A 27,205-nucleotide genomic window follows, 5' to 3' on the forward strand; every position below is an offset into this window, starting at 1 on the left:
GTCATTTGCTGACATTTTGGCATAAGCCTATTGAAATTCATTTTGGGCACTGATTCTCAAATATAGTAACTATCCATTCCTGAAAAATGAATTTTCAAAGTAAACAGTGGAGATTACTGTTATTTAGCTCTTAAACAATCTAGACTTTTTTTTAATACACCAAGAGACTTCAGCAGAAAAAACTTTCCTCAAAAGTTCAATCAGTTCTGCTTGCCAAAGTCTTTGAATACTGCATGCAGACTTCGATTCCAGGTATAAATGACACCTTACTTTTCCCTGCTAGTACAGAGGAACAAGTCAGCTCTCACAAAGCTCTGATTATGTGGACAATGACTCATTCCAACATTGTCCAAAGGACTCAACTGACTATTCTAAAAAAAAAACCAACCCCAAAATAATGACACGCATGGCAGCACTCCCAGAAGTTGACTCCCAAAGCTCATTTTTGCTAGGGACATGCACATGTCTCTTTGTTACTGCCTGTGTTTCAATAAGACATATTTGATGGCTCTGACATGACAGCTAAATTCAAAGAGGAGTTTTCTTCCTGGACACCACAAGAACATTTTTATCTTTTACTCAGACTGCTCAGATAAGATATCGGTTTGTCTTGACTTTATGCCTGACTTCAAGAGTTTAACTGAACAATAAGCACAATAGACAAAAAAAAGAAACGCAAGCACAGTAAATGTGTTCAGAATGTGCACTAAATACTTTTGAAAGCAATGTTCTCATGTGAGAATATTGCACCAGATGTTTATCATGAGCTACTGCAAGAGTTAATCCAACTCTGAGCTGGATTAACTGTTTGCCTCTGGAAATGGGCTTTTCTCAGCATGCACTCTACAGAGAGCAATGGGATGTGCCAGAACTGCTAGCAACAAGCAGTTAACTGAATGAGGGCAAAAACATAAAAATCCACAAATAGAGCCTGGTTTTGGCCCACAAAAATCATGAAAATACGTGCATGTGTAGATCATTCAAATGATTTAAATGAAGCCTCTGTTGACATATTAGTCATTGAAGGGGGTACCTATAGATTGTGCCGCATTAAATTTTTGTGCAATTCAACAAGCTATAGTAAATTTAGGGAGCAGGGTGGACACCCGATCCTTGCTCTTTAGTTTCAGAGTATGATACTAGGGTTTTACAGTGGAAATCGGAGATTATTTCCAACATGAAAAAACCTAGAAGATGGGAAGGCAAAAACAAAAACAAGCAAACTATGGTTCAGATGGGATAAAAGTAATTTTAAATAGTAACTTGATACTTTGTATAAATATCAAAGTATTTTAAAACAAAAATAATAGTCTTTAAAGTCCTAGTTTCCATGGAAGCGCCTTCGGGCTACCATAAAATCTCTACAAAACAAAAAACCCAAACTAAAATGCACAAACATAAAAGCACTGAGAGTGATGAACCCTCCCTTTTCTCCCTTATTTTAATTTGCAGCAAATAATTTTATGGCAGTTTTGTCATTGTTCCACTAACCTGTAACAGACGTACATCTGTGTCAGCGAAACAGGGAAAGTGCAATTTAAGGCTCAATTAAAGCCCAATCATCTATTTTGATCAGTGCACAGAGCAGAACCTTTACATGGAGATTTTCCCCTCCCTAAAGAAAATGAGACAATTGCTCAACCACTTCTACAAAACACACCTCTAGCACTGGTTCACACAAATTATTGGAATGCTTATTGGAAAATGCTTTAAGCATGTGTGGGCCAAAGGGAAAAGTGGAGAGATTAATGCTGGATGCATATAATTTCTCCTCTGTTCCTGAGACATTCAAAATAATAGAGAGTACAGCCCTTTTAGAGAGTCCCTTTGCCCAGTCATGGGCTGAGGGACTCCAAGCACAAGGGGCACCATTTGGCAGTGTGCTGCTAACAAAATCTACTGCTGGAGACCAGCGATCATGTCAAGACATGTGACTTCTTGATGCATAGCTCTGGCTTGGTGTGGGTCTCAACTGATCCACCACATCTTAGAACAGGGGTGGGCAGAATGCAGCCTGCCAGGCCATTCTCTCCGGCCTGCGGGGCCCTAAAAAAATTAGAAAATTAATATTTATCTGCCCCTGGCTGGCTATCATGCAGCCCTCAATAGCTTGGCAAAACTCAGTAAGCGGCCCTCCGCCTAAAATAATTGCCTGCCCCATCTTAGAACATCAATTACATCAGGTGAAAACTCTCCAGTTAAGTCCATGGGGACACAGGGCAAAAGCCACCCTCCTTTCTGCATTTGGGATAGCATTAGGAGGCTCTCTACAGTGAAATCCCTCTGGGAATTTTTTCTTGGAACCTTTTCCTCAATACTGGATTGAATTACATAGAACTACATTTTTCCAACTGAAAAGGAAAACAAAAACTCTCATAACTATGCAGTGTATCTGCTGCTATCTATCATCTATTAAATATTCTCAGTTACTATTCTTAGTAGCATTTCTAATCAACAACAGCAAAAGGCAAAAATTACCAGCTCTTCAGTGCTTTGTAACATAAATGCTCTTCAACCAAGAATAGCTTTACAAATATTCTTCATATGCTGAGAGCATATAAGAGCACATGGCTATAGACTAGAAACTTCTTCAGCCAGACCTTATTTATCTATATTAAATGCTGCTGGAACAACCACACAGCAGTCTTTAGATTTAAATTATCTTCTGTAGTTTTCAGTTTCACAGGTGCCTTAAAAGTCAAGAGATGGACGGAGGAAAAAGATTTCCCAAAGTCTGTGTGTCATATCACAAAATCCTGATATTACAGTTGAGAAAACTTGCCAGGAATTCCTAATTTGTTTATAGCTGTGGTGATGACATTAAAATTGTCAATAGCAACTTCATATATATATATATATATATATAAGAAAATAAAATGCAGATGGATCAATTTAAATTTAAGAAATACCAGGAATCTTAGTCATGATTTAAAGCAGCCAGCTGGAATTCTTCATTCAAGTAACCAGTTTTAACAAAAAATGGAAAACCAAGCTGTTTTCCTAAATAAAGCCTGATTCTCATTGGCTGGCATAATTCAATATTGCTTCTTACTGGCTAAGTACAGATGTTCAAAAAGCCTGAGGCAGAATCTATCAGGCTTACACAGGTTTCTCTAAGTAGCTTAAGTTTGGGAGCGAACAGAATATGCATTCACCCTTTGGTGAGGGGAGCACTCGGGCTGCCTGTACTGGCCAAGGTTGGGGACACTCCTGCAGGCCTCCCAGTGGGCGTTCCACGCTGTGAGAGACTACGGAGCTCAGTCAAGCACAGCCGAGCAGCTGGGCCACCCCTGGTTGGCTGCCAAGCACAGGGGAGCATGCCTCCTCCCTCTCCCCTGTCATCATCAACAACAGGATCAGTCAACTGCAGGCAGGTGGCCCATCCGCTGCAGCCCAGGCATGTTCGCTGGGGCTGTGCCTGTTTGCAGGGGGCATGAGGAGCTTTGGGTGGGCTCCTGCACACCCACCCATGGACCCCCAAGCCCCGCCACAAGTGGGCACAGTCCCAGGGAGCCCGACTGGGCTACAAGCATGGCCGAGTACCCCCTCCCCCATCATCATCAGAAACTGTGCTGATTCAGCTCTGTGAGAGCTCAGATACAGGACCAGCTGGCCAGACCAGCTCAGTGCAGGGCGAGTGGTAGCACGCCTCCCTGCCAGGGGGGTAGCGGGAGGCCAAAAAGGCACCTGGGATGCCAGTGGACAGCAACCTAACATGTAGCGATAAGGGATCTAGTGCAGAAGTTTGATGCAACACTCCAACCTAAATCAATTACGTTTGAATGCACATCGATCCAGGTCTATCTTTAAACCAATCTCTGTGCGCTGAACTTCCATACTGTTAAAGGTTTAGACTGGTTTCTGGGCACTTATACTGGTAAAAGTACAAGGCACCTGGCCCTAAGAAAAAGGATATATTATCTATACAAGTTATTTATTTTTTTTATATGTTAAAAATGGTAAGGAGTGCATTTTTAATGTCCTAGGTGGTGATTACTTTTTGTTTGGTTGGTTTTTTTGCTCCTGAGTTGTATCAAACTGCATTTGGGTGGAAACTGAAATTCAATTAAAAATGCTCAAAAACATCATTTTAAAAGTGATTTTAAAATAACTATAAATTATTAATTATATAAATCTACCTTAATGGAGTTTGCATGCAAAATTGATTTATCAAACAGAGGAAATAATACCCGTAGTTTATCAAGTGAACTGTCTATTCCTGGTTATTATATCTCTCAAGTTATTAAAATTAGTAGTTTCCACCCTTAACTTCTAATCACTTTTTCAACATTAAATGAACTAGATAAATTAGCTGAAAAATAGGAAAAAAAATCTCTGTACCTATAGAAGGCATCTAATGTATAAAACCACTTCTAATTACTCTAGTTCTACATGCTTAACTTGTGACTTCTACCAGATGAACTTTCTTTAAAACTTTGGCAATACATGTATATTACTTTAATATTATCTATTTAATCTAATATTTTACTTAGTAAAGTTAGACCTTCACACAGATTGTCTATCTGAAGTGTGCAGTGTGTAGTTTTCAAAAGAAGAAGAATGCAACCAATTTTTTTAAGTTTATGATTTAAAAAAAAAAAAGGTTGATGTCACAATAAAAATACAGCACCACAAGATAACAGAGAATCCACTCCTGAACAACAATATAGCACTTAACAGTTAGCATCTCAAAGTCTGTCAGAAACATTAAATAAGCCTTAAAGCCATTTGTACTATGTGTATTCCTATGCTACAAATGGGAAAGAATGAAGCGGAGAAAGATTAAAAGGCTTGCCTAAATCAATGGTAGACCTGGAAATTTAACTAAAGCTTTGACATTTCCCCCCATATTTTTAGCTATCAAACTAAAATGCTTCTCCCACAGTATATGACAATAGTTTTCTATAATTATGACTACATGTAGCAAATAATTTTATGTCTTGACAAATCAATTACTTTAATAATTTGCAAACATCAATAAAACAACAATTTGCAATAAAGCTGCCTGTCAACAGTCAATAGAATGCTAAACTAAATATATGAATAGGGATTTCTTACTACATCCTTTCATCATGATAGACTGCTGATAATGTTAATTTGATTTCAGTTTCTAAAATCTCTAAATAAACCACACAAGGCCAAATATGGCCACCCTTTCATTGGAGTGAATCTTGCTTTATGAGTCGCCTCATTGATTTTGCCATGAATAAACATGGTGGTATCTGACTCATTATCTAGCAATGCCCACCTATATTTACCAGTTCCAAATCAAATAATCGAAGCTATTTTGGGAAATGCTTTTCAGTGTTCAAACTAATACTTTTCCATTTACCTTTACTCTGCTTACATATTGAAAAGTAAAGCAGAAAGCAGAACACAAATGAAAAAGACAAGTCAATAAGCATATATTAATGGTATGCTGGATAGGAACAACATACCCAATGTATTAGGGAACATTAATTACAAAATTAAGAAAATATTTATGAGGCTCTTAAGCAAAGAATCATGGAATTAAGTTTTTACTTGCAACTTTAAATCTACTCCTTCTTCAGCCTCCCTGGACATCCCATCACTGACCCCAGAATTACTGTTCTTAGAACAGAATTTTAAATATCAACTTGAACGTGAAATTGTGGAACCAAAAGTCATCTACAGACTGGTCTGTGTTAAGTATGGTCTAAACAGGGACTACACATTCTTACCCAATTACCTGAATTATCTTATATGACCCTTTTATCCCTAAGGGTGTGCTGCTTTTGTCCCCACCACCCCCTTGGCCTCTCTCAGCACTGCCCTCTCTCCTTTCTTCTCCCCTTCCCATCCCCTTCACTGTCTTTTCTATTTAAATCACTCCATCTAATCTCTGCATGCCCTTTCATAGCATCTGATGCAGTGAGGTCTTTGTCATAGGTTACCTCTATAATGCTAGAAATTGATGGAGCATTGTGATGTCAAATTTAGGGAGGTTTTAGAGAAGTCATAGGTGAAGGCTTCGCATTGTTTCAGACATGCACGATTGTGACTTGCCGCTGGAGGGCCTGGCAAGGCAGGTAGGAGGATGGGAGGCAAGCTTGTAGCTCAGAAGACACTTCCCCGGAGGCTCTCTGGGCTCTCTGAAAGCGAGGCCGCAGCTCTGCACTGAGAGCAGGGCTTAAGCCCTGGAGGCTCAGTGAGACCAGAGAGCCACGGATAAGCGCTTGGTCTCTGGTCTCGCCAAGCCATGGCAGCTCTGCGCTAACAAGCATGGACGTACCGTGAGTCAGCAAGACTAGACTAGACTAGAGCGCCCCAAGAAAGCAGCTTCCCCCAGGTGCTCTGGTCCCCATGAAACAGGTGCGAGTACAGAGCCACAGCTTGGCTACTCCAGAACCCCAGAGCTTCCCCGGAGCTCTTGGGTCTCACTGATGTTGAGTGTGCCAGCAGCAAGATCTTGCGACTGGGGGAAGCAGGCTTTCCCACCTCCATGGTTTCTGCAATTAAGCTACTCAGACCAGTCGCTCTCAGTGGGAAGGAGTGCTGGGGGAGCAGTAGAGTTTTGGAGAGTGGGAATGGGTAGAGTGGCTGGGAGCTGTGCACCTTGGGATGATGGAGGAATGAAACTAAAGTGTTTTACTGCCCCGACCATTCAAACAATATCCTGGAAGGGCATGGGGAAAAGATTTCCGAGATAAACTTCCTTTTGAGTGGCTTATCTTTCAAATGTTTAGAGGACACTAGATGAATGCTTTTGTTTTAAGTGCTTTTTTATGTTGGTTTTCAGATAACCCATGACAAAGCCCTGAGAGGCTGTTCATGAAAGCTTATGCATCTCTGATTCAGTTAAAGCTGCACCCAGTGGCACAACAAGCCAAGCTGGCACCAGGGCAAGCCCTGCGGGAGCAGAGGTCACATGAGAGTGAGGGGTGGGGGGTGCGGGCAGAAGGCAGGGTGTGGAGTGGAGGCACAGGTCTCGAGACGTGGGGGTGGGAGGGCATGGGTCCAAAAGCTGCCGCTGCCCATGCTCTGCTGCCTGGCACTGTTGCTCTTATAGGAAAAGCAGCTGGGAACTGTTTTGAAGTTTCTGGCCTGGCAATGATGCTGGGGTGTGGAGTCTGCACAGAGTGGGGTGATCCTGGCACCCGTCCTAGATGCCCATCTCGCTCACGCCTAGTTCTGGGTGTACCTCTTCCCTGCCTTCGCCCTGACTTCAGACTACCAAGTCCAACTATCTCTCTCTACCTCTACTGTGTACAGATTATACTATACCCTTTAATGATATAAAACACACCCGGTTTCTCAAATTATATAATATAATCACACTTGGTTTGAGTTCTCAGATAATGTACCTCAATATAGGCTGTCCACACATCACAGCAAATCTTCACTATAACACTGTATCATTTAATTAATCAGAGGTACCATTTACAAGAGCTATTTATTGTATACATTTCAGAAAAATGATTTCCATGAACAGTAAAGAATACCCCTACTACATGCTACCCCCCACATTTATATGTTACAACAACATCCAAAGACTTCAGTCAGGCTCAGAGGCCTCATGCACCGTATAAACATATATGAAAATATAGTCCCTGCCCCCAAAAAACTTACAATCAAAGAAGAAGTGGCATATGAAGATTGAGAGTTGAGAGCTCTAATCATTATCAAGGCCCATCCTAGCCTATTTTACCTATGATTTCCCATTCATTATTTAAAGGTCAACTCTTGCTTCTATTGTCCCACAATGGCATGTCATTATTTTCAAACAAATATCTTCATACGTTTTCCTGATCAGCCCCTCACACTTAAGAGAAGCTCCTCGAACATCCTCAAAGTCACTAGCTTGTTTTCCTTTAAATCCACCTGGAAAGCTTTACATTGTTTTAGTACTTACAAGAAACTTGACAGCACCTATACTCCTAGCATGTAGAGACCACTGCCCATCACAGTAACCAATATTCTGCCATTGTTTCCCTGTGCTACCCCCATCCATTTCTTTCCATCTGCTGTTTCTTGTCAGACATTGTAAGCTTGGAAACAACAGTCTTCTTTGCTTTGGTTGTACAGCACCTTGCACTATGGGAATCCTTGTCTGTGACTAGGGCTCCTATGTGTTATCAAAATATAAACAAATAAAGAATTGATGATGATTATAATAATGAGTAATGTAGACACTGGTATCAGAAGAGGACTGACCAAGTTCACTGATGACACCAAACTTTGGGGTAAAGCATCCATACCCAAGGATAGGCTGGTGATCCAGGCCAACCTCGACAGACTCAGAAAATGAGTGGATGAAAACCTGATGGTGGTCAACACTGAAAAATGCAAGGTACTCCGCCTTGGGGAAAAAAAACCCGCAGCACACTTATAGGCTCGGCAGTGCTATGCTTGCTAGCACCACGGCCAAAAGGAATTTGGGGGTCATGATTGACCACAAGATGAACATGAGCCACCAATGTGATGTTGCAGCTGGTAAAGCGAGCAAAACTCTGGCTTGCATCCATAGATGCTTCTCTAGCAAATCCTAGGATGTCATCCTGCCGCTGTACTCGGCCTTGGTGAGGCCACAGCTGGAGTACTGCATCCAATTCTGGGCTCCACAACTTAAAAAGGATGTGAAAAAGCTTGAGAGAGTCCAGAGGAGAGCCACGCACATGATCAGAGTGCAGGGGAACAGGCCCTATGATGAGAGACTGAGAGCCATGGGACTCTTCAGCCTAGAAAAGCAGAGGCTCAAGGGGGACCTGGTGGCTGCCTATAAGTATATAAGGGGTGTACATCAGGATCTGGGGGAATGTCTGTTCACCAGAGTGCCAAAAGGGACAACAAGGTCAAACAGTCACAAATTCCTCCAAGACTGTTTCAGGCTGGACATAAGGAAGATCTTTTTAACTGTCCGAGCCCCCAAGGCCTGGAATAGACTCCCTCCAGAGGTGGTGCAAGCACCTACTCTGGGCTCTTTTAAGAAACATTTCAGCCTTTATCTTGCTGGGATCCTTTGACCCCAGGTGACTTCCTGCCCCTGGGGCAGGAGGCTGGATTCAATGACCTTCCGAGGCCCCTTCCAGCCCTAACACCTATGAAATCTGTGAAATAAGTGAAGCAAGTATGTGTGTGCGTATTTACTGTTTTATATATTATAAATAAAGAAAATTATATTAATCCCTATGTACCTGAAAAAATAGTAGTCCTTAATTAGTAGACTGAGCATTTGTGCCATGCAAAGAAGGGGCACAAGAAGGTACAAACTGTGTGGATAAATTCCATATCCTGGAACTATCTGGCTTGACCTCACTGGAATCCCTTTCCCTGAACACTTTAGGTGACACCCAGAAAGACTTCCTCCTCCAGGTTAGGTACAGACATTCAAAAAGCCCGAGGCAGATTCAAACTATCTTTTGCAGTTTTCTCTAAGTGAACTAGGCTAGTTCAGTAGTGCACAGAACAAAAGTTTGCCCTTTGATGGGGAGAGGGAAGCATACTCAGGCTGCCTGCACTGGCCAAGGCCAGCAGGTTGGAGGTGCTCTTGCACACCTCCAAGCACTACCAAGCAGCCAAGCCACCCCCGACTGCTTGCCAGGCACATGAACCCCCTCCTCTGCCAGTCCTCTGTTAGCCACAGGCATCTGTCAGCTGCAGACAAGCAACGGAGGCAGCTGCACATCCTGCTCCCTGATGCATCCATTTGCAGGGGGTGTAGAGGTCCCTGGGTGGGATCCCACATATCCATCCAGGGACCCCCATGGCCCCCACAAGTGGGCACAGACCCAGGGGGGACAAACAGGCTAGAGGGGACAGGCAAGCACCCCTCCTCACCCTGTCGTAGTCGGGCACGGAGCTGACTGCTCTGTGAGAGCACGGGGTGGGGACAGCTGGGTGATCAGCCAGAGTAGCCGAGCATGAGCCATGTTCCAGCACAACTCCCTATGAGGGGGGATTAGCAGGAGCCCACAAAGGACCCTGGGCTGCCAGAGGACAGCAAACTAACTTGACTCGATATCAATCCAGGACTATCTTAGACCGATTCTGCCATTTTTAGTCCAGACTACGTGCCGCGAACTTCTGTATGGTTACAGGTTTGGTTCAAATTCCGATCACTTAGTGAGGATTATGTATAACATATACCTAGCCCTAATTTCCATGTGTCAGAACAAGGGCATTCACTCCACTGGAGCTTCACAGATGCAGCCATTCTGCTCTCCTTAGTAGGTCATCAACTATGAATATAAGAGGTAGGGTGGTGGGTACAGGCCAGAAGATATTCAGGAGAAGGAATTAAAGGGGAAAGGAAAAAACAAAATGTTGGGAAAATTGTGAGGCCTGAGGGAGCAGATGAAATAGAAATGATTTTCATATTGAAAAGTGCATGCATCTACCGCATAACATTTTTGACATTATGGGAAACTTATGCATAAAGATGAATAAAATACTCCCTGAAAACTAGTTTTTAATTTCCTTGGCTCCCCAGTCTCCAAATGCTCTCCCCACCATCCACCCCACTCTATACCATTCCTGCCATAATGCTCTTGACATAATGCTCCTGCTTTCCAAATGAAGCAGACAGAAAGAAACACAAGCCCTCAAAGACAGATGTTATGTAAATTCATTTTTCATAAGCATAGTAAATTGTGACAAAAGGACCATAAAGCTCCTTGTACTACTCAAATTATTTTTCCACTTAGAACAAACCTAACATAAAAAAATTTAATATATTACATTTTATCCTAAATTGGTAACATTTGAGATATAGGTTGGTGATAACATTAACACATGACTATTAAATGAAACAGGAGAATCACAAATCTTTAAAAACTTTTAACCTCAATAGTCTGTGATTGTTCTATGCATTTATGAAAAATCACAGAATGTAATTACTGGCCAGGCTGTTCTAGGTTAACATGGCAACTTCCGTATTTACACATATACTTCTAAAATTAACACTGCATATATAGATTAAACTTACCAGCAAAATTAACATAAAGAAATCACAAACATCAACTAGTATCACATATAATAGAAATCAGTTATCTAACAACCTTGCCAGCTACAAAAAATAAAAACAAACAACCCCCTACCCTAATTCCAATTATGTCCTAGATCCTGAAAACAGTTAAGCATATGGGTACCTTTGATCGTGTGAGTACCATCTCAATCAGACCACTTGTAAATTAAATTATGCATTTGCTCAGGCCTTGATCCTACAAGGAGCTCCATAAGAATTGAACCTCTGTGCCCATATGGAAATCGTTGAATGATCTGTAGCCTAAATTATGATCCAAGTATTATACTGGGAGACAATTACCGAGATTATACAATTGGCTGGAAATATTACTTTTAACCTATTTTTTTTCTGTTCACGACTGATATTTTGGAAAAGTAAATATTAATTAGATCTTACTATTGCCTAGTTTACCTAAGGAAGAATACACAGTATCTTTGTTTCTAATTCATCTTATTTGGAAAGTAAAGTGTCATAACTGCTGTTTCTTCCTCTGAACTCTTGGCATAGCAGCCATTCCTTTAGATATATCAGATGTTCTCAATACTTTAATTGAATGCTTCAGTGGGAAGAGGGGTTCAAGGCATCATTACTAATGTCAAATTCTAAATCTAGACAACAACAACGTAGTATGTGTGTGTGCGTGCGCATGTGTGTGTGTGTGCGCATGCGAGTGAGAGAATATATAACTTTATGCCAAACTATCATGGCCTTACTACTAGGTACCCACATCCTGGGCAATAGCCCAGAAGGAGAAGCAAGCTTTGCAGAGTTGATATTTCTTCTTTCACACAGGTGAGCAGGAACAGCTTGAGTTTTGCTCCCTTCCTCCCACAATGCACCAGTCAGCATATACTACTCCAAGTACTGAAGCAGGGCTCCAGGGGCAGAGGAGCAACCTGCTGCTTCTTCCTGGCAAAGCAGCTACTAGCCCTTTATATAAATTCACTCATTTTCCACTTACACTAGAAATCTCCCAAACAGACATATCATTGCCTACAGTGTTCTTTTTGATATTCTTTGAAGAAATTCTGAAAGGACTGTTTTATGCAAGTACATAGACAAAAAGAATGCTAATGTACATTAAATACAGCCTATGTGCTAAATGTTATGGGGTTTTACCCTTTAACTAATGAAATATAACTCTGTTTTCTTTGAACGCGAATGTCATCTGCTTTAACACTAAATAGAAGAAACCTGAGAGGTATTAAATAAAACATTTAATTCATAATAAATGAATGGAACAGGTGCAGCTCCTGTAATTTATTACTGTTACTTTATAAAAGGGACATCGTTCTGATATTACAGGAAGGTACACTTCCACTATACAGTCTGGTTCCCTGTTACCAGTGCACAGCTGAGACTGCATAAGAGGTTAGGATCAGTTAATCTGCAGTAGTGCAGATTCTCTGGCTTACTTCCCACACCTTGCTTATTGCAGGGGGAAGAAGTGCAGAGTCTGCTCCCACTCTGAGACGGGAATAAAAACTATAGGCCATGTCCAGACAAGCGTGGCTGTGTGGTATGTGGCACCACGCATCGCACATTCATGTATTCCTTTGCAGTGCAGGGGGCAGGGGCTTGACCCCAGGAGATCCCAGGGTAAAAGAAAAACCCATGTGGAAAAAAGCAGGGCAGCACATGTGGTAACAGTGAGCGCTGCCCAAAACTGGTGCCTGACTGGCCAGAGCCACACTCCAGCTGCTGGCCAGGCTCCTAGATGCAGATGTGCCATAGCTGTAGCTTCCCCACCTCCCAGGTAAGATGCTGGGGCCAGCAGGGCTCACCCTCCCCTCCCCAACCTGGGGTAACCTGCCATGCGCCAGCGCACAGGCACTTCCCGGGGACAAGTAGTAGTGGCAGAAGGTGCGCCACTGCTACTTGTCCCTGGGGAACAAAACATCTACACTCGCAGCCAAAGAGTGGCTCCACTGCTGCACCACATCGGCCCAAGCTATGAACCAAAGTAAAGGGCTAGGCGCAGGAAAAATGTTGGGCCCAGATCCACAAAGGTACGTAGACACAGTTTTGAGTAATTAAGTAAAAATGAATGGATAGCTTATTAACAAGGATGTTGAGGATCTGGCCGTAAATTGTTAGGGGTAAATACTGACTCCAAAGTATCAATGGCAAAGCTCCAAGTGATTTCAACAAAGCCACATATTTACCTCCGTTTCTTAACTTGGGCACGTTAAAAGCCCAGGAAGTCATGATTTCAGTGGCTTAGAAAAGACTACCAGGCTTAGGCCCTTAACATGGATAAGTTATATTTGGCACACGAGTCATAGAAATCAATTTGTGAATGCAATGCAACTTCAACCATTTCTTGTGTCTGGGAATATCACTGCATGTATGAGTTCTGCTTGAATAACAAAGGATTGAGATTACATTTGCTCTAACAGAATACCCAAGTTTGAGGATGCTAAATGAGTTTAAATATGTGCTTTCACAGTCACCTATATTGCAACATAAAATTAAAATGCCAGACAAATTATGATGCTACAAAACATTTAACATATTTCATTCCTTAAAAAACACCCATTTCAGAACTAACCTTCCTATCAGATGACATGTCAAAAAGCATAACGCTCACTGAAAGAACATATTTATTCATATGACATGCATGTATAATAAACACTATTAACATCATCTTGTCAGTTTACCATCTAACTCTCCAGAAAAGACTGACAAAACCAGAAATAAGGTACAAACCATAGATGCCATATATAGTATTTGTCTTCAAACTATAAAATGGACTTGCAACAAGTCAGAACAACAACAACAAATCAAGCAAACTTTCAAAATTTCTATTCTGTTTTATTTTTATTTTTTGTAGTTTGTTTCAAGTTTAAATAAAGGTAAGATGCATTCAGATAATAACAACAAACACGTTAATTTCTAACTAACTGTAAATTGTTATCGGATTCTGTAGAAAAAGTACATAATGTGAAACTGCAAAACCCATTTTCAACATTGCAGTTAAAGCAATTTGGTTTTCCAGCAAAGTGTGTATGTGTGGTCAAATTACACTTTAAATTACTCTCAGTTTTAAAATACACAGCACCAATTAATTCAGCCTTCATAAAGTTATTTTTGGTCAATTTTCTACCCCTGAAAGTATGTGGTATTAACACTAAATAAGACTATACAATAATATCCAAATTGTACATACAATATCTCCTCAGGACACTAGTGCAAATTGGAACCAAAGACACTGTAAATAGTTTGGGTTTTTTTCAAATAAAATCACAATGGGTCCCCCCCCATAAAAAGAGTTTAATCAAACCCTGTTGTTAGCCTTTCACATTTTAGTAATATGTACTCTGAACAAGGAGGAAGAAATCAGCTCCTGTTATCGTTCTGCATGGGGCTGTCCCAGTCCTGCCCTAGAGGCAAGCTCTCTGCACAAACTTCTGCTGAACAATAGCCTTTGTATATCCTCATACGGACATTTACATAAAGGGTTTCTATTCATACAACAAAGAATCCCTTAAAAAAATCGATGCATTTCCAAACACATGAAAAATATTTATGACCTTTGATTCACAACAATGGATCAAATCAGGATATGTCCTTTTATGCAGTCAAACCTGTGCCTCAGAGTTCAGAAAAGCAGAAAATAACAGCTCAATCCTGGCACAGCTTGTGCTTATTAAATATACAAGCCACCCCCTTTTCATCCTCTTATAACACACTCGCAGCAGAACTGCCCAGCGTGGGATCAGAGGCACCCCACCCAAAGCTTTTCACATCATAAAAATGAATTCAGCCTCATTATGACAATCACAGGAGACCATTTACTGCTGATCATGTATCTGAAAGAATGAAAAGAAAAGAAAAAATGATACAAACCTTGCATCCCCACCTTCAGTTTTTCTACCAGAATATGCTAGTGCTTGTGAAAATATGAAGCAAAGCGGCTCAAGACCAATCAGTGTATACAGGCATTCCAACTTAGCCAATCACAAGCATCTAACATTGGATGCTATCCAACCATATCATAGCTCATTACTCAGTCAGACAGCAAAAGGCTGGGGGAGGGGAAATAAAAAACCCCTCTCAGAGATGGCTAATATACTATAAACTAGACAAGATTGAAAAATAAAAGCCTGCCTTTATATTCTCCACCGAGATTCTTTTTGGTATGAGATTCAGCATGCAATCTGACATGTCCTACATGCTATGTATATTCCCAGTACATATAAATATTATACCCACACGCACACACACACACATTTATATAAAAACTTTGGGAGGCCCTGCTGCAATTGCATTATGTATATACAGAAAAGAACTCTCTGTACTGAAAATGAACACTGATTCCCATTTAGTGTCAGAGTGAGCAAATATTTAGGGAAGTGCATAAAGGTCAGTTTATGGAGAAAATTAAAACTTAAATCCAAATAAAATTCAGGATCAGAAGAAAGAACATAGGGGCTGCTTACCACATTTAAAAAAAAAAAAATATGTATATATATATATATCTATATCAATGTGTGGAAAATAGGTACAGATTCTAACAGATTATGCAATACATCCAACTTGGCCTTTTTTAAAAGAAAGGCATTATAATGACAGCTTAGTTACCTACTACGTGGAAATTTCTAAATAATATGAAACGTCTGCTTAACCAACAAGCTAAGTACTAACAACTTAAGAAAAAATACTTGCATTACCAATTTTTCTTCTTGTTTTTACAAATCAGACACTACACATTCAATATTAGATCCCTTCTCTGTAAAACGTCATTCGCTAATAGCTCATTCTAAAAATGAATTATTCAATACACGCAGCTCCTGAATGATCAATTTTAAAACCAGAAAGCTACCAATCAGAGAAAAATTAATACAAAAGTTCATCATTTGCTTTGTGTTTCATAGTCTAATGACCGCAATTTTTCACAGGTTTGGAATGAACAAAAGAATGAAAAAACTGGAGTTTTTCTCCTGTATGATGCAACATTCCTTCCACCTCCTTCCAAAAAAAAGTAAGTGGCAGTGGGGGGTGGGGGAGAGGACCAGAATCGCAATTATATTTGTCAAGAACTCCTACTTGAACAGGTCATACTACTCATGTGTTTATAGTGTCTTCCTAATGCAGGGTAATACATGATGAAGGTGGTATCAACAGAAAGTCTTGATGACAATTTACAGTAGAAAGCTTTTCTTTTGCAATTCAAGAAAGACCTATTTCTAAGGTGCCCCAAGAGCCAAGAACTCTGTGGTGCTAGTAACTGCTGACAGGCAACCAATAACTGTGACAAATTATACATTCATGGCATCTGCAACAATCGATAAACTGACTCACCAAATTAATAAAATATAGATCACAAAGCATACATTTTTATTAAAGAATAATTTCATGATAACCAAGTAATGTGGATGCTTCCAAGCATAAGATTAAATTACATGCTGAGCAAATCTGGCATTTTGTGATAAAGTGCAAAAATAGTCTTTGCAATAGCAACTGAGGAAGAACATTGCTGACATAGTCTATAAGCGTGTTTTATAAAGCACAAACCAAAATAACAACAACAACAACAAAAATCACTGAAATGGTGGTTACAGAATCCACTACCGTATCCAGTATAATAATTACTTTTAGAGTACCCTTGTTCTATAATGTACTTTTTCTAGTGTTATGTTGATTTTCATGTTTAAAATAATTTTTTAAATTATCATCTACATAAGGGATTATTATACAGCAAATTAATTTCCAAATGAATCAGCCTTCTTACCAGAAATCATTACTGGGACAGATGTTTTTTCTATTCAATTTATAATAGGAATCATTATTTAAAAACTTTAAGTCAGTACCAGCCTACTACCCAATAGCAGTATATTGTCTCACAAAACTCTTGACTGGTACCAACCAAGAGCTCTGGATCCACCAAGGTAATATAACATTTGCCTAAATTTAAAGTATACAGTAGCTGCATTAAAAATCAATGGAACTACTCACTTAAGAACCATATTGAATCAGATTTTACAATAGAGTACCTCTATATCTAAGGACATCTCTACCTACCCTAACGTAAATAATTTTTTTAAGCAATTCTTTCCCAGGAACTAGGGCTTTTCTTACAACAAAGCAGGCTTTATTACTAATACACACACATATACTTTCATCTGTCCCTCAATCTGCTGATTTTGAATCTGCTCTTTTGAAATTTGCCATAATCCAAATGTAAATTCTTATAACTAATTTACCTGTCCCTAAAATTAAAATTTTAAACAATTAAAACATCCCAACTCCATTTATTGATATTTGCATATGATTAGTAACTTTACTAAGACTTCCGTACTGCTTGGCTCTTGTTGGACCAACTGCACCTTTCAACAGTGTTTGATATATTCACGTTATTGAATTTTTGTCATCTCTTACAAATATTTTTATAGTAAAACACTGATCATATTCTGGCCTGCAGTCCTATATTTCACAATGGCTCAAAATTGTGTTCATGCAATTGGTATTGGGTATCCTACTTTAGCAGATTTGGGGTTTCTATGACCTGGGATTTCATAGCTAGCCAAATGATACCAGAGCCTCTCTAGTTCTTCCCTTTCATCACTATATAGTGCAGTCTTTATTCTGCAAGGCTACCATGCAACAATAAACAGAGCCCTGGTTAAATGAAAATAGCAGTTGTTGATACTACACCCATTTGAAACTGAATTCCACTCCAAGAAATGACATTTAACGATGCTTTAAATCTGAAAGCACGAACATTTTTGGAATTATAATACCATCAGATCTTTCTATTGATATTCATTTCCTTGAGCCAACACCCAGATTTTAATGCAAGAATTCTGAAATATTGTTAAAAAGATTTGGATAAGTTAACACAAGCATTATTGCCTCCTGGATCAATTAGAGGTTTCAGCTGATCCCAAATACGGCAACTTAAATCCTTCAAGGTGTCTTTCCATCCTGACATATTACTCCCCTTAAATGCATTGTATTAGTCTGAACTAAAGTACAGTACTGATTTCATAGCTTCTTTCTGAATACCACTTCTCGTATTCAGATAACACAGCGGTATGTATACCCCTGGGGGATATTTTGACAGGTCCCAAGAGGTATTCGGGGTGGACGGGGTGGAGTATCACCACCCTACATCACTGCCTCTCAGGAGCAGGGCCAGGGCGGGGTGACAACAGGGTCACCATGCCCCTGCTCGGTGCCTGGCTGCTTACCCCCCCACCCCTGGGGGTACACATATGAGGGGGTACATTTATTTTAAAAGGTTGAAAACCCCTAAGATAATATATACAAACATTTTCATACAACCCCACTTTTTGGGGGTGGGGAAAGGAGCAAAGATGACAACAATGTTAGCATCACATCCCACGCTGATATGGCATCAGCTATTTTGCCACTATAAATCACCAGAGATCACTCAAATCAGCAGTTATTAAATGTTTAAAATGCTTACAATAATTACTGAAATCTTTTTTGAGTTATACTCTTCCCAAACAGACTCCAATACTGCAAATATACAGATATGTGCTTATGTTACTCATACAAATAGCACTATTAAAGTAAGGAGTAGGTCCTTAGAACAGATTTAGGGCTAGAGCCAAATACACTAACTGTATCTTTCTTCATTGGCATGGAATTACTTTCAGTCCAAGTGATGGAGAAACTACTGTATCTTTAGATAAGCCGTCACAGTGGTTAAAATGCTCACATTACAATCTGTTCTTTATTTTCAATCTTCATTTGTCTAATTCAAGATTCAAGCTCAGTAGATCTTGTAATGTCTTTTGCCTGGTACATTAAAGAGCCCTTTAATGATAAGAAATCTTCTTCCTCTGTAGATACTTAAAAACTGTGAGCAAGTCACCTCAGATTTTTCTTGGTTATTAGTCAGTCAACATAAGGCAAGTTTTCTAGAGGCTGAATCATTATTGTAGCATTTTTTCTGAAAAGTTTTGCATTTAAAAATCATTTTAAAATTATGGATGGAAGAAGAAGGAAGAAAGGATGTAATTTTGGCCCTACTTCAACTAATGAATATTTTGCCTTTGAATTCAATACCTTCTAAGCTCCCATAATGGTTCCCCTGATGCTGCACCAAAGAGCTAATACTACTGTACCTTAAACATACCTGTGATTTTCATTTCCAGTGGATGAAAGGTGTGCGTGCATGCGCACACACTTATACAATTACTTTTAGAGACCTGTCAGCTAGCCAGTTTTTAAATCCTTAAAACTGTTCTACATTGATTTTGTATCATGTATGTTTTTATTATTATTATTAGAATGGTTTGTGGTATGAAGACAAATGCATTACAGAAGTCTAAATAATTTATTAATTTTATCTACTAAAATGTAATCTCATCTGAAATGTTATCAAGTTTGTCTGGAAAGATGCATCTTCCCTAAAATTATGGTATCTGGAATTAATGATGCTACTGCCCTTCAATTCTTTATTCTTTGCATCCCATATATTTTCCTGATGGCCTTTCTTGAGTTTGCCCAGGACTGATGTCAGGCTACCTAGTTTATCATAACCTGGATCATCTTGTTTGCCCTATTTAAAAACTGAAACACCGGCTTTTTCCCCAGTTCCTTGGTACTCTTGCAGTATTCAAAAATTGTTAAAATAAACATCAATAACTCAGAACTCCCCTGACATTTCTATTAAAAACTGTCGGGTGCAAATTATCTAGTCCTCCAGATTAAAAAATGTTTAATTTATTGGGCATAGATTTATTAATATTCGTCTCCACTGTGCTATTGCTCCTTTGTTCACACAGTCAACCAAGCAGCCAATTATGTTTGATTTGGAAGCACTCCAAAACTCCTAGTAATAAGAGGATCAAGTACAACAGAACTGTGTGGCCTCTGAGAGATGTTACATTTATGGTGTATTTCATGTGTCAGTTGCACCATAAATGGCAATATACCACATATTCAGCAAATTTACGGTGCCATAAAATGGCAAAACAACCACAGAGATGTTCCACACACAATGCAAAACATCTTTGTGGGTTGCTTGTATGGCACCTTAAATTGAATGTGGCCAGATTGTCAACATTAGGAGAGGGGCAGCCCTGGCATAGCTGGTTGTCAGCATGGAGACCAGGGCACCATAAGGTATCCAACCAGTATTGTCTGGGGGTCTGCAGGAGCCAGACAGTGGAAATGACTGGCTCCCCCGTCACAGCAAGTTCCAAGAACTTACTAGCAGCTCTACTTGTATGCCTGACACTGCACAACTCTACATACGCTAGGCAGAAGGAGTCCATCATCTCCCCCTGCATAGTAAGTTCAAATCCAGAGAGGTGCACGGCTTTGAATTTGCTGCTACAGGTAGAATTTATGATCTCAGGCTCCACCTGCTCTGAGAAGTAGAAGGGGTGCAACTGGGATCTGATCCCTGTTCAGATCTGTGTGGCATGGAAAGACTCATGATTGCTTGGATTAATTAAAATCACAACACTAAATTAATTTCTGCTAGAGGCCTGTAAGTCTTAGTTGTTCTCCCTTAGCAACACTCTTCACTGGACACAAAACAAAGAGAAACAACTCCTATATTATGAGCCTTAAATAGACCCACCACTGGATATTACTGCTCTTCCTCATACTCTTTGCTTTCCAGGGAAATGTCAATGACCAGAAATCTACAAGTTATGTCTTGCAATTCACAATTTGCTTCTGATCTGACCATGGTCAGATTCCTGAATCTGTAGAGTCCTGTTGACTATAGTGGGCCTGTGAACAGATGCAGGGGTCCATGACATTGAATATTTTCCAGGGATTAATGTTCTACATTATCTATCTAGACATATGAGTTTCATTATGGGACCTAAACACTGTTGGTATTCATAGTTTGAACAGCATATTTGTACTGTTCCATAAATAACAAAATAACTCAGATACTTTATGCACAAAATTCAGAGTAATGCAATCCACTTCTTCCTGGTATTATTAGCACCATGGCATTGGAAGCCACAATCAAGGATTAGGGTCCCCACTGTGCCAGTTTCTACACTCATACACTTAGGAAAAAGACTGTCCCCTCTTTTTTTTTTTTTTTTATTATAAAATCACACAAAAAACCCAATCTCTTATAATGTCACAAGACAAGAAACCTCACAAATAAATAGGGTAAGAGCACAAGGTAACAGTAAGACAATTATGATTAATATAGACAGCAAGGAAGACAATCCCATGATCCCTGCTTTACAGTCCTTTGGGAATAAAAAAATCTTGAGAGAGAAAATATACTAATGTCTTTCCACAGATTTTAAATGGCAGCAGAATTCATCTTGACAATAAATAGTCTGAAGAGCTTCTGATCTTGGGGCATGACTGCAAACATTGCTTTTAAATTCAACAACGGATGTGTGTGGAGGCAGAATAAAGATCCATCTTTATTCAAAGCACACGTTTCAGACAGAATATATACCCATCTACATCATTATGCAATAATGCAAACACAGATTACTTTCTATCTTCTGTCATCCTTAACGTAAGAGTTACTGTCCTTTTTTGGTTTAGGGCAGATTCATGATGTTAGTTTAAGACCACTGTTAATATACACATTTACACTGAAATTAGACAGAATTGACATTATTTTTTATGTTGAGCTTTTGCTACGTAAAATAAAGAGGAACGGAGTACACATGTGTCCATACATTTCTGCTTATGTCTAATCTAATGCCTTTGCTGATGAGATTTCATAGACATTAGGGCTGGAAAGGACCTCGAGAGATCATCAAGTCCAGCCCCCTGCTCCAGGGGCAGAAAGTCAGCTAGGGTCAAAGGATCCCAGCAAGATAAGCATCCAAATGTTCTTTGAATGAGTTCAGAATGGGTGCCTGCACCACTTCTGGAGGGAGTCTATTCCAGGCCTTTGGGGCTCGGACAGGAAAGGGGGCTCCTTATGTCCAGCCTAAAACGGTCATGGAGGAGTTTATAACCGTTGGTTCTTGTTATCCCTCAGGGCGCTCTGGTGAACAGATGTTCCCCCAGATCCTTATGCACCCCCCTTACGTACTTATAGGCAGCCACCAGGTCACTCTAGATACTCTAGATATTCTTCATTTCCTATTTTACCATAGCATCCACCCAAACCCAAGATGACCCTGAATCCAAGTCAACCCTCCAGTAACTAGATTCCATACCTGGAAAACCACAACAAATTTATAAAATTTTCCATATATGGAACCCAACCATTGAGGGGCCATCCCAAACTAAGGCCTCCACATTCAGCAGCAATCACTTTACTTTTCCAACTTCAAAGTGAAACCACCAAGTGAAGAATGTTTAGCTTACTAGGTGGGAAGCTTGCGTCATGCCTGCCAGTTTAGTGCCTCCAGAACCATTCAGAACTAACTACTTGGGCCTCCTATAATATATCATTTCTGAATTAGAATGTGACATTTTATATGACAGACCTAAACAAAGGCCCAGAAGCCTGTGGCCATCTTTATCCAGAAAATCCATATTTTTGGCAATAGGTATACATCTATATTGGACTACTCAAACCTTTGGGGTATGCTGTTCACTCAGTGTGTTGTAATTGCCCTTAGAACTGCTGTTCTTAGATCTCAATCCTCAAGGGCTCTCATGAACTCCTTTAAAAGAGATCCTGTTTGATCTTTGTAGGAAGACAGCTACAGGCAGAAAAACCTGATTGAAGCCTTAGCATTGACAGTGTTTCTAAAAATGATTTTGCCAGTTTACTTTTCTAGTAGAATTGTTTTCACACATTTTGAAGACTATACAGTGGAAAGACAGTTGTGCTGTATGCAGTAGTAAGCCTTTTGTGCATTGTTAGTGAAGTCCTGAACACTAAACCACAGTCTGTGCTTTGCAGTACAGGGATTATTCAGTTCCCGAAAAGCTGCCATCAGCAGAAATAAGTGTTGTCAGTTTTCTGGAATGCATAAGGAATTTATTAATTCGGGCCTTCTTAAAAGTATTGTGTGCCACAAGAGAGATTTCTTGTAAACAAGAGGAAGTAATCAAAGATAAGTTAAGATGCAAGCTAAGATACCCATGAAAACTGGTGAGCTTTTGCAGTGCCATCAAAATATGGCCATAATACAGAATAGCCCAGATCCACAGAGGTATTTGGGCATCTGTCTCCTGTTTAGGAAACCAGTGGGACATAGACTAAGGCACTGGGAGTCAGACCCAGGTTTGTCCTGGAGGCATCTAGGCAGAACTTAGGAGCCAAAGAGCAATTCAAAATGCCCTTGCTCCACAGTCACAAATTAAGTTGTGCTTAAATCCGTTTGGCTTCTGTATCACAGACCAAAACGCTCCCTACATTTATACGCTGGAGTTTCTGTGCTTGTTTAGAAATATTCCAATTTGAATACTTGGTACCCTTGACTCCCACTTCAATTCTGTTATGGTCCAGAATGGTACTGAGGATCCACCTAAACTTTGCCTGAAATTCCAAAGGGGCTCATTCTATTAGACCCTCCACAGCCTATCTCCCCCACTTCCCATGAAAGTGTCCTAACCACAGGCTTCAGAATAAAGTAGGGACACTATCCACCCTTCCTGCTGAAGCTGGGCTGCTACACCAGTAGAAATGCAAGAGGTTTGGAGCCAGGAGAAAAGCAAGCAAGAGGAAATCTTACTGTAGCCCAGTCATAATGGCACTCCACTGTTGTGTAGGGGAGACCTGTGCTATTATACAAAAGGTAAATTCCCCCAACCCGCAGTTGCACAAGTGACTAGGTGCTGTGGATCCCAAGTGAACAGAGGCACCTAATGTGCAGCCTGAGATAAATGCCCGATGCAGACAGACACACCCCTGTGCCTAGTTTTTTTCTGTTGGCTACTTCTAGAGGACCTGGGGCTCTTTGAATGACCCATCAGAGGCACCTCTCTCCCCAGTTTCTTTTTATGGCCACTAAGGATTGCACTCTCTCTATTTGCATTGCTATTTTGGAGCTAGGTGTCTGATTATTAGAGACTGGAAGTTCCGTGTGTGGAAGTGCTCAAGTGACCAATCCAGACCTGGCCCATGGAGCCTATATACTTTCAGACTAGGTACAAACAGCCAAAAAGCCCAAGGCTGAATCAATTTAGTCTTTGCAGCTTAGTCTAAGCTGCAAAAATTAAATTAAAACACAAGTGAACAGACATTTTACCTTTGATTCAGGAAATGCAGCCACAGGCCTGCAGTGGCTCAGGCTAGAAGCTGGGGTGGGGGGCAGGAGAGGGGGGGTGCTAAAGCATGGCTTTCTGGCTGTGTGTTCTTCTTCAGCCTGCTACCCCTGAGGTCTCTGGGATTTGCAGTCCAGAATTACATCAGCAGGACTCTGCAGGATTGCTCATCACTTCCCCTTCCTGCTTCCAGGTGCCTCTGGGATTTGTAGTCCACAGCTGCAGCCAGCAATAAGTTTGAAAAAGGGAAGGGGTGTTTAACCCCCTCCCTGGCTCCAGACCCCAGCCACGGGTTGCCGGGGGGGGGCAGTCCCCCCCCTACAGACTGGGCTGTGTCCCCAGCCAGGCTTGCCTCCACCCCCCTTGTCAGCCAGCCTTCACTGCTCCAGCTAGGGAGCAGAGGGGCAGGGCCAGCCATAGCATAGCCCAGCCCAGGGTTGCAAAGCATGCTGGGAGGCTGCAATTTAAACTTGAACTGGGAAGGGATCTGGGACAAAAGTTTCATAAACCAGTTTGACCCGAATCAGTTAATTCTGACACTACATTCAAAGAGGTTTATCTTAAACCAGTTTCAACCATTTTGAAATGGGTTTATATGCATTGAACTTCTATTCTGTTACAGGTCTACACCAGTTTCTGATAATTTAAACCAGTTTATGTGTAACTTCTGTCTCTAGACTCATTGATCTGAACCAGATTTTTTAATAATGTATTACAAATGAAGATCTGACCCTGTGATTTTTCAGGGGGTCTGATTCAGCTTTGGTATAAGTAGATGTAATGCGTAAAGAATTTAGTAACAACTGTACCCATTTGTATGACAGCTGAATTTGGGCCTGTGTATTCAATTTTTTCTGTGGGCAATGGAAAACCTGGATCCCTGGTGATGAGCTACAGAGCATTACCTTACAATTTAGGTTAAATTCTTCTACATCATTGCCTACCTGCCAAGTGTCCTGAAGTTTAACTTCACACAAAATGAAAACATAATTTTTCTTTCCTGTGACAGCCAGAACCAGAAGGATAAGCAATAATATGTGCTTCTTGGAGGCATTTGGTATTTTGCCTAAACAGGTAATATTAGTTAATTTAAGCTTGTAAGTTTGTAAACTGCAAATGTAACTTGTCTGTCATAAGTTTAACCAAAATGATAAATTAACTGTTCATGGAACTGACTGGGCCCCATAGGCAAAGCTGTAGCTGTGAGATTAGCTGGCCTAACGGTTTTTTGCTCAGGGTTCAGCCTTAGCGATAAAAACTGGATCTAACTGCTTGGCACACCCAACACATTCCAGGAAAGCATATCCCAAGAAAGCATATTCAAATGAAGCCTAAAAGGGGTTGGAACATAGGCGGAACGATGTCAATTTCAAACCTAAAGGTGCTACATCATAATTTGCTTATTGGATAAACCTGAGTCTGGGTAGTAACCTTTTAAGATAATTTTAACACCTTTCAATCCCATAGGGTAACAGCTATAGGGCAATATTGTGAGTGGCCCTGAGGCCAACAGATTAATTTAAGACTAGGCATAAAAAGCACATGCATCAGGTAACCAGCAGGAAGGAGGGAACAGAACAGTCATTTCTGTTCCACGCCCGGACCCCAGACTCCCGCTGTGAGTGAGGATTGGATCCTGATCAAGGGACCTTCTCCAGTAATCCTTCTGACAGTGTTGATCATCAGGGACACCTGACTTTGCTGGAATCACTTGGCGAGCACCTGGCATTGAGGGACTATCGATAAGTTGCCAACCCATGTCTGTCTATTTGTTGTTTTGAACAGCCCAGTGTGGCTAATATCCTCACAGTGCCCAGTTGGCCTGTGACAGATTGATCTATCTGTCTATCTGCTGTTATTATTTACTATTAGCTCTTTTATACTGCATTATCTGCTTATCGCATTTATCTTTCTGTTAACTGTTGTGTGTGTATAAACTATAATAAATTTGCCTTTATTTCACTCCCAACTTTGCCTCCTCAATCCAAAACTGAATCAAACAGCCCAGTTGGCCTGTGATAAAATTGATACACTCACAGTGTCCAGTTGGCCTGTGACACTCTCCTAAGACCTTCAGGAGTAAAGATGGGTCAAAACTAGTGGCTTTTACAGTGCCCCATAGGCCAGCTTTTGAATACATGCCAAAATAATGTAGGTCTAATCATTTAAATACTAGTATTTATTGCTATAACCCCTGGGTGGCTCTACTCATGGATGAGGATTTCATCCTTCTAGGAATTATACATATAGAAAAAATAATCTGTCCCTCAAACACTTGACCTCATGACAAAATATAGATAAATCCTTTACATTTCTTTGTGTGTAATTCAATTAATATGTAGCATGTTTCACTAAAATTGCAAGCACAAATACTTTCAAAAGAATAAAAGTATGAAGTAGCAAATGGACCATATGTGCTTTGTTATACCTAGAAAGTTACCGTGTTTACCAGTTTCTTGTTCTGATAAAACCTAAAAGGTTTCCTGTCTCTATTAAATCTCAATAGAACATCAGTTGTTTTATTCCCCAATTGTTCCTCTGCTCTGAAAACTGAACCCCTGAAATACTGGTTATGTTTACTGATATTTTCAGCTTTGAGTGAAGTTCCTGGTTTGTCTAGTCAAGAAACTACCAGATGGTTACACAGGGTGAATAATCATAAACAGTACCACATTGGCTACAACAGCTCTGAATTCACTTCTTTTTTACCTCTCAAAAGGTCAATACATTTAACTTTGATTTTTTTCAAAATAAAAATAATGAGCTTCTTTTCTCTTTTTTAAAAACATATTCAACAATGCCTAGCTGCTGCGGTGATTAGCATGCTATATGTACCTGAACAGAACAGAAAATAAAATACTGGAATATCAAGGCCATCAAGATGTACATCACATTATTTCTAACAAAAAGTATTTCCTATGAAAAATTCTAAGGAAAACAATAGACTATGACCTAACCACTATAACTAGAAATTGGTAAAGTTAATATCAAAGCAGGATAGTGGGTATTGCTTGGAGCCTTGTTGGTCTAAAGACATAGACAGACAAGGTTTTTTGGGTAAATATGATTTATTTTATTAGACCAATT

General features: G+C 40.2%; 1 protein-coding gene across 7 annotated transcripts in view; it reads right to left on the minus strand.

Moving 5' to 3' along the window:
• The window catches only part of CTBP1 (C-terminal binding protein 1), a 430,675-nt gene that overhangs the window by 235,301 nt on the left and 168,169 nt on the right, over positions 1-27,205 (minus strand). Inside the window, exon 1 of one of the 7 annotated variants that reach the window (XM_019478555.2) lies at positions 14,834-14,855. The exons of the other annotated variants lie outside the window; for them this stretch is intronic. Coding sequence (XP_019334100.1) covers positions 14,834-14,840 — 7 coding nt within the window. The 5' untranslated portion in view covers positions 14,841-14,855. Of the gene's footprint in view, positions 1-14,833; positions 14,856-27,205 lie in introns of those variants that run through there. 7 annotated transcript variants of the gene reach the window in all.

Source organism: Alligator mississippiensis, chromosome 2 (assembly GCF_030867095.1).
Source record: "Alligator mississippiensis isolate rAllMis1 chromosome 2, rAllMis1, whole genome shotgun sequence".
NCBI classification, from domain to species: domain Eukaryota; kingdom Metazoa; phylum Chordata; order Crocodylia; family Alligatoridae; genus Alligator; species Alligator mississippiensis.